The following is an 8553-nucleotide window of genomic DNA, read 5'->3' as shown; positions in this document are numbered from 1 at the left end:
CCCGTCCGCTCTCCCATAGTCAAGCTGGTAAGGGGCGGATTAGTAGTTGGGTCGGTGACGACCAGCGAATCCCCGCTGTTGTATGTTTTTTTGCATTTTCTGTACCTGAATCCTGTATGGGTTGTGAGTTAGCTACCCGGGTGACTGTTGAAGAAATCTTCTATCACTATGTTCAATACAGTTTCGGTTGTCTTGTGACGAAGTTTTTGGCGTAAACCGTGTTCTCGTCCTTAGTGTCACGTTTTTAATGACCTCAAGGGTGATATTGCCAATCCAGTTACTGAATGAATAAATTACTAGAAAATAAGAATAAAGACAATACAAAGTTTAAATTCAAACAGGGATTGCTTAATGTATAACTCCCGTCTATGCTGTATCAAAATTGTTCAGGGCAATTGATCGAAGATCCGTTACCAATGCCATCCAATTACTTCTCAGCTTATCGCTCGGCACTCATGGTGCTTTGCATTGGTATGATCCGATACCAGGCACTCGTATTGATGTGCCATTAAACTCTCTATGTTACAACTTTATCGATACTATAATGCTTGTCTGGTCTTTCCATACGATCATTGCCATTTTTGGTGTGTAGTCCTTAGCCGAAGATGCTACATAGCAATATCAGCAATCAAGGTTTCCTCATATTTATTAAAGATCAACGATTGTCCGTTTAAGGTCTTTAACGTTCAAAGTACTCTGCTTTCCAGTTCCTGCCTGGAGAGCGTGATGTGGGCGTGCAAAGACACACGGCTGATACGTTGGTAGACACGTAACTGACCAGCATGGTGGATTTAGTTTGTCAAACTGTTGCTGATGCACGAGTTTTTTGTCCAGGACGAAGTTGTTATCAGTCTATTTTTATACTTTTGATGCGAAACAGAAGACCCGAATTAGCTTTCTTTCCTGCTGCAGATTACCGCCCCTTAAACGCTGATGCTGAGGGTATCCAATCATGTTGACTGTCTGTCGGTGGCACAGTCAGACCCGACAGTGTTGGACGCAGGATTGCGTAATGTCATACGAATCACGTGATGCTGTGATGGGCACGCAGGCAGTCATTCTGTTGGCCATGACACTGATCCTTCCATCCTTCCATCATTTCCTTTTTTTCTTCATCTCAATCATTGTCAAAAAAAACAAATCTCTTACGCTCTATCTCAATTCAATCAATAATTCACCATGTTGCCAAATTAGCGCTCACAACAGATTTGCAAGCTCATGGCGGGGCAGCTAATTTGATTCAGTGGCTGTCAAATTTGCGACAGACAAAACCCTCCAATTTCCCATCAATTGAACTACCTAGACATTGGATAGAGGGCTCAAACGATAGCTGATCATTCCAGACGAACTTTATTACTGAAATACAACAATGCGCAACGATATCTACTCCTTACAGCGACGATATACCAAAAAGCCTCTGCCCTGAGAGTGCCAAGCCTTGATTGAAACCTCCCTCGCATCTTCAGCTTCTACAATGATTCGGTCTTGGCGCGACAACGTCGTCAAAGGCGTCGTCGGACAATTCGGTGTCGTCTCTACGCGTCAACGTCTCATAAAAACCATTGCAATATTCATCACCTTTATCTGCCTCCTCACTTTATGGGAATTTTGGTCAGATCTCTCCTTCGCCTATCAGAGAGTCACGTCATCAAGCTTGGCGCAAACGAACACGCCAAGCGAAACGGTCCATGTTTCCCAAATTACATTTACTGGGCCGACAAACGAAACAACCGAGTTCTGGACCAGTCTACTCCAACAATTCTACGACGCCGAGCCTCAAGGCAAGAAAATCAGACCTCCCAAGTCTCTCTCGCGCGACAAATTCGATCCGCATGGAAGCACCCCCCAGACCGACACAGACTGGCTAGAGGTTTCACATGAGGAAATCAACTCACTAAAGGAAAACCATGAAACCTTTGTCCAGGGTCTCCGACACCTTGCCCCGAAACTCCCATTCAAACGCAGCACCAAGGGCATCGTTATCACCTCCAAAGGCTCCGCCTTCGGGGTAGCAGCTACCGCTGTCCTCATGCTGCGACATGTCGGATCAACTCTACCCGTGCAACTTTTTCTTGACTCGGCAACTGAACAAGAGTTGCAGACATGCAATGATACATTAACAGACTTGCAAGTACAATGCCTCAACATGGATGATTTCCTGCGCCTGTCAAGCACGACAACAATTCGCAAACCGAGGATCAAATCTTACCAGTACAAAGTCCTATCCATCCTCTTCTCTAGCTTCCAAGACATTCTTTTTCTTGATGCCGATGCCTTTCCTCTCAGAAACCCCGATCACCTCTTCGATGTGGAGCCGTACAAGGGCACCGGACTGGTGACATGGCCAGACTTTTGGTTGCCCACCATTTCTCCCCTCTTCTACAAGATCGCTGGGGTTAAAATGCCAAACGTGACGATCGAGTCCCGAAGCTCCGAGTCAGGAATCATGCTTTACAACAAAGCAAGACACGCCGACAGTCTCTTGCTAGCCGCTTACTACAACTTTTATGGCCCGAGATTTTATTACCAGCTTCATTCGCAGGGCGCTTGGGGTTCGGGCGACAAGGAGACATTCATGCAGAGTGCCTATGTTCTGGGCAATCCTTTCTGGCAAGTGAAGCAGCCACCTGAGCTGGTGACATCTGAAAAGATCAATTGGGGCAGTGGAATATGGCAGGCAGATCCCCAGTACGACTGGAACCTTCAACAAGAACGGACGAAAAACATGACGACCGCTTCCATGAGAAAACGAAAGCAAAGATTGCAGGAGGAAGAGGTCAAGGTCACGAGTACCATGTTTGCCCATCTCAACAGAGTCAAGTTTGACATGACGCATCCGATACAAATTTTGGAGGACTTGGCGCCTGAACATCCCGATGGGCGTATAACGCGATTATGGGGAGACGACATCAGCAAGGTCTCTGACGTAGCTGGATATGACCTAGAAAAAGTCATATGGGAAGAGGCTATGAAGGCGAATTGCGACCACGGATTAATGGAGGAATGTAAGAAGATACGGAATTATTACGAGGCGACGTTTAGATAGGATGAGTGAACGTGCACATAGCGATAGATGAGTGTATTTACTAATGTAACCACCACCACACTTTGTATATATACTTAGACTAGATATCTCGATATTACACATTGATCACTTAGTTCTTTGGTGCATATTTGATACCGCTGTCTGGGCAAGAACTCTTGCCACCATCAGGCTCGGTAGCCACAAACTGACCCTCCTGGACCGAGCCCTGCACGTTGAAATGGTACCAAACCTCACTCAGAGTGCTACCCTGGCACCCGATGGTAACACGGGCGCCGTGCTGCGATGCAAGTGCATCCTCGATCTCGCTTGCGGTGAACGTCTTGTCGGTGGATGGTTCGATGCCCGCCTCAGCGAGCCACTTGTACGTAGGCAGAGTCTTGTAAAGCGAAATGGTTTTCTTGACGTAATCGGCTGCTTCCTCGCCGGTCTGGTAGTCGCTGTAGCAGCTGGGCTCAAGGGTGCTGATGCAAGTGCCGTGCTTGTTGAACTCGTGCTCCCACAGGGACTCATCGTTGCCGTCCTGGCTAACCCAGTACTTGTCCATGTACGAGAGTGTCGAGTTGCCGAGGAACTTGGACACGATGGACTTGATGTCTGTGTACTCGCGGCTCTTGTCACAGAACTGAGGGTATGTGCCATCACAGTAGTCAGGCCAGAGACCGTGAATGGTCCATGAATCTGATTTTGGTTAGTTTGGATAGCATGTTGTTTTCTTTGGTGTGTACTCACCTGAAGGTCCGGCAGCGGGGCTAGAGTCCCAGAATTGAGTTTGGAGGAGCTGGCCGGCGGGGACGAAGCAGCAGGTGTTCTCAACGGCAGTCGTGTTGTGGCAAGAAAGCGGCAAGTCCTTGGAGCATGATGAGAATGCATCAGCTTGCGCCTTGGCAAGGAAGAGCGCAAGCGGTACAAGAGCTTTGGTAAAGGTCATTTTGAGTTGCTTGTGTGTTGACTCAGAAGATACAGAACACCAACAGACTGTTTGCAAAAGAGTCAAGCGATACTTTATAAGCTTTCCTTATAATGCACGTGTTCGGCAGACAGAATGTCTATCCCTCCTAGTGCCGGGCACAATCGACAGATGAAGCAGTTGCCAGAAAGTAGACTTTGCGATAAGGACTCGTTCTGCAACCTGTATCGTCCAACAACCCCACGTGCATTGTATCTCCAAAAACTCATCAGGACCTTTTGTTCGTCGCTACGTTTCTCAGCCAATGAGATGACGCAATGGACCATGTCAAGTGTAGATCAGCAACATGGGGGGCACTTTTGGGCCACCGAGACGTCGCAAAGAGTTGAGAAGCCAGCCAATACTATTACAGATGATTTATAGCATGAAGGAATCGCTTCTATATAATTTTAGAGATTTCTACCAATTAAATTGAGAACAGACGATGGTAATGTATCGAGGCAGGTACATGTAACGACTAAAGGAGGGTTAGGATGATCTCTGCAGATCAATGCCGATTTACCCGTCAACGGTCAACGATAACCCGTCAGTGCCGTTTCATAATGCTAAGTTAGTCCGCGATGCGTCATTTCTTAATTACATTCCTATCAGGGTTACCAAGGTTCCGATACCGCTGATTGACGGATCTCGCCTGAGTACCAATGAGAAATGTCAGTTACAGTATTAACATTTATCCATGTAATTCCAACGTAGAACTGTTGGCAATATAACAGACAGGGATCTAACTCAGCTATAAGCCTGATAAGCTCAATCAGGCTTATCGCGAATCTATGCTCCATTGAGATGCATGCTGCCATGTCAAAAAGGGGTGACTGGAGCTAACAAATATACTTCTCACCTAATATTTGAGACACCTCCCACAGCATCAGTGTGTTAGCACACAAGTATTCTTGCTAACCCTGAAGATTTTCCAGTGTGCACTTCGCATTCAGCCTGGCCACAAAACATCACAACAACATCAGCGAGTATTATGTATCAGTCTACAGTGAATGTAATCATCACAGTTACCTGCGTGGACTATGACAGTTAATTCTAAATTAACCACAATTAATAAAATCTTTAAAATCCCTCGAATATTGATACGTAATCCAGTAAAGCCAGTCATGGAAACATGTCTTTTCTTCAGGGTAAGTTGACAACAGCCGAAATGATGAAGAATAAACTGGAATACCGATACATAATAAGTAGTGCTCGTATGAACTGTACACCAGTCCCCGATTGACTTCCTATTGAACTTGAGAGATCCACAACATGTTTCCGAGAAACACATGATCTATCAGTCCGTTTCTTACATTGCCTCACATTGCTTCTTCGAACGCTCAAATAAAGCGTCAAGGTTACCATGCTCGTGGAGACTCGACCCATTTAGTAGCCGTTTTGTTCTTTTCTTTTTCAATTTTATCAACGGTCGCTTGAAGTCTTAGCGATATGAGAATATTAATTAATTCATTGCTTTTTTACGTGCATGATCAATCACAAAGCCCCTCCATCAATGGCATTGTGTTTCCCATTATATCCATAGAGTGAGGCACAGCAGCTTCTCTCACTACTGTGATTGCTTGCTATAAAATTGCACTGTAGCATTGCGTCGTTTGATGCATCGTATTTCTTCTTCGTTTGTTTTGTTTTAGAAAAATAAAGGAAGAAAAGAGAGACTACCAGATGCAGGGGCCGTAAATTCTCCGCTTTGTTTCCCAACCACCTTGAGATGGATATCGATATCCCCCTTTCCATCGGCGAAGTACGGCTCAACAAGGTAAAGCGTAGGATGGAAATTGATAAGATAAGGCCCACCGCTCACTTCCACTTCCGGGTCAAGCGACCAAAAATCTGAGCGACCCACCATATGCACACAAAAATCTCCGAGCTCATCTTGGACCAACATCATGATGAATTAGTATCCCTTTTGAGGAGTTTCTTTTACGAGGTTTCAGCTCACCTGTCATAGGCTAATGTACGTTGTGAAGTTTGAACTGGTAACAAGGTTGATTAGTTGATGAGCTAGCTGTGATCACGGTGATGACTTTGCTAGATCGAAGTGCTCAGACCTTGGGACGGTATACGCGAGCTTCCATCAGACGATTTACTGACTCGTGTTTTTCGCTTACCAGAGAGAAAAGACCAAATTTTGGCACTATGGCCCGTTCTAAATGCTCCATTAGTGTTGTTTGTGATTTGAAAAACACCATGTTGTTCCGCGGTGGTTGATGTGGCGATGACTTTTGCATGTTGAGATTGCAACCACAAGCAGCTAGATCAGTATGGAAGTATATGCCTTGGTCATCTATTTCTGTACCTCAATGCTTGAAAAGTATCTCAAGTTTGTTATCATCTGTTTTTCTTCTTTTGCATCTCTTCACAATTCAACATATTATGCCCATGATAGCAACTGTCATGCAAGTGATTTACGACAAAATGCATGCTGTAGGGTAAACCTGGATGAATGTTTATCTCAACAAGGTCAGTCCAAGCACTGGGCAGGTGGACCAGTATCTTGAAGAGGCAAAGACGTCTGTTCGTTCATCAACCCAAAATCCGTAGTATGTTTTACCATTCAGGTGAGGTGACCAAGAACGATCCCTGCCCCCTGTCATGTTGATGAAGAGCTGTGGCTGCGGGCCGTGATGCGCTCCAAGCTTGGTTAGTCGTCTTTTTTGTTTCAAACCTTTTCGGGGTTTGTTGCCGCTCGAGCAATCAAAACGAGACGGATCGACCGGGGGAATCCCACTTTTCGTCAATCCTACATTGGAGGACGAGGATCTTGCGAAAGGACGGGCTCAGACGGTGGCTTACACACATCAATGCTTTTAAAATTACGGATTGACTACCTTTACTTCTACGGATACAGTTTCTATGAAAAGAAAAAAGAATCAACCTGAAACAAATCTCTCTGCAACAAAAACTGAAACTAAACTATGCTGAGAACATATTGGATTTGCATGCACTCGCCAGGCCATTCCTTGCTTTACATCTGGACATCTCCAGTCCAGCTCGCTAGCCCTGTCGCTAAATTTCGCCGCATTCTTGGCCCTATGCCTCGCCTCAGCTGAAGATGCTGGCCGAAGATGAGACGTGAATCGTCACAACAATCGGAAATTCTTCAAGACTTCTAGAAGCAAACTAATCCAAATAGTCTACGAGACTACATGACACACGTCAGTATCCCTCTGATGAGCAATTTTAAATTCCAGCCGGATATAATCTCACTTCTGCAGTAGTACCTAGTAACTATCACATAGCTAGCCTAGTCTCTATTCCTCCTAGTCTCTCCAGCAAGCTCCTGATCGTCAACTGACTCGAAACCCCTGCCCATGCTAAATTTGGAAAAGGAAACAAAGCAACGTCCAAGCCCTCCACCGTCACCACCAACATGCGGTAGAAGCTCATGAAACGTCTGAGCGATGATCGGATTGACACTAGATCCAGGCACAGGCACGGAACTAGACTCTGTCTCCTGAGCCGAACTGCCCGAACATGCCCACAGCTGAGGAGCAAGCAGTCGATCGAGGGAAGGCGACAGAGCAGGGGGGCCAAAGTTAGACTCTTTGACCAGACCTCAGACTGAGCTTGAGTTTTGCTTAAAAGGAAGCACATCTGCAGCTTCAATTCACTCTTTCTTTCTACTCTGTATCAATCGTTCTATCTGATTTCGTCTATCATTTCTTTTTTGTTTCCTTAATTCATTCGTTTCCTAAGTGGTTTCACTTAGTCACTCGCTTTTTTCCATTAAGTCTTTCGCTATTTTCATCAAAATTATATCGCACACTCGCTTGCTATTAAGCAGTATCAACAACAACAACTACAACAACAAAAACACTTTCGTTTAACGCTATGCGTTTCACAACTGGAATCCTCCCTACTTTGGGAGCCCTTGCTTCGCTGGGCGAAGCAACTCCCACTTTCTTGACCGGAGGCGGCGGTGCTTCTGGCGGTGTCGGTGGACACCTTGGAGCTGGTGCCGGCGTTGATGCTGGTGCTGGAGCCGGCGCTGGCCTTGGTGCCGGTGCTGGAGTCGGTGGTGCCGCTGGCGGCCATCTCGGTGCTGGTGCTGGTGCTGGCGTTGATGCTGGAGCTGGTGTCGGAGGAGGTGCTGGCGGCAAGATTGGAGCCGGTGCTGGTGTAGGCGCCGGTGGAAAGATCGGTGCCGGTGCCGGTGTTGGAGCCGGAGCTGGTGTTGGTGGAGGAGCTGAAGGTCACCTCGGCGCTGGTGCCGGCGTTGATGCTGGAGCTGGCGTTGGTGGAGGAGCCGGAGGCAAGATCGGTGCTGGTGCTGGTGTCGATGCCGGCGCTGGTGTCGGTGGAGGAGCCGGAGGTAAGATCGGTGCTGGCGCTGGCGTTGGTGGTCACCTCGGTGCTGGTGCTGGCGTTGATGCTGGTGCTGGTGTCGGCGGCGGCGCTGGAGGCAAGATCGGTGCTGGTGCTGGCGTTGATGCCGGTGCTGGCGTTGGTGGTCACCTCGGCGCTGGTGCTGGTGTTGGTGGAGGAGCTGGCGGTAAGATTGGAGCTGGCGCCGGTGTTGGAGGCAAGATCGGTGCTGGTG

The 8553-nt window shown here is 47.1% G+C and overlaps 3 protein-coding genes across 3 annotated transcripts, besides 3 other annotated features; 2 read left to right on the top strand and 1 right to left on the bottom strand.

The window, feature by feature from the left end:
- Positions 1 to 91: a repeat region.
- A 1383-nt stretch (positions 92 to 1474) lies between these two features.
- FPSE_07751 (uncharacterized protein) lies at positions 1475 to 3046 on the top strand (the record flags this gene model as incomplete). The annotated part of the gene is made up of 1 exon (XM_009260869.1): positions 1475 to 3046. The coding sequence occupies one exon, from the start codon at positions 1475 to 1477 to the stop codon at positions 3044 to 3046; it is 1572 nt and encodes a 523-aa protein (XP_009259144.1).
- A 109-nt stretch (positions 3047 to 3155) lies between these two features.
- On the bottom strand, positions 3156 to 3974 carry FPSE_07752 (uncharacterized protein; the record flags this gene model as incomplete). Its single annotated transcript, XM_009260870.1, has 2 exons — positions 3156 to 3724; positions 3776 to 3974. The coding sequence occupies 2 exons, from the start codon at positions 3972 to 3974 to the stop codon at positions 3156 to 3158; spliced, it is 768 nt and encodes a 255-aa protein (XP_009259145.1).
- Positions 3975 to 7800: 3826 nt separating this feature from the next.
- Positions 7801 to 7829: a microsatellite.
- Positions 7830 to 7844: 15 nt separating this feature from the next.
- Positions 7845 to 8550, top strand: FPSE_07753 (uncharacterized protein; the record flags this gene model as incomplete). The annotated part of the gene is made up of 1 exon (XM_009260871.1): positions 7845 to 8550. A coding segment is annotated over one exon (706 nt), but the record flags the coding sequence as incomplete, so codon positions are not given.
- Positions 7923 to 8553: a microsatellite.

Source organism: Fusarium pseudograminearum, chromosome 2 (assembly GCF_000303195.2).
Source record: "Fusarium pseudograminearum CS3096 chromosome 2, whole genome shotgun sequence".
Taxonomy (NCBI): Eukaryota; Fungi; Ascomycota; class Sordariomycetes; order Hypocreales; family Nectriaceae; genus Fusarium; species Fusarium pseudograminearum.
The sequence above is the reverse complement of the archived record's forward strand: the minus strand, read 5'-3'. Positions and strand labels throughout refer to the sequence as shown.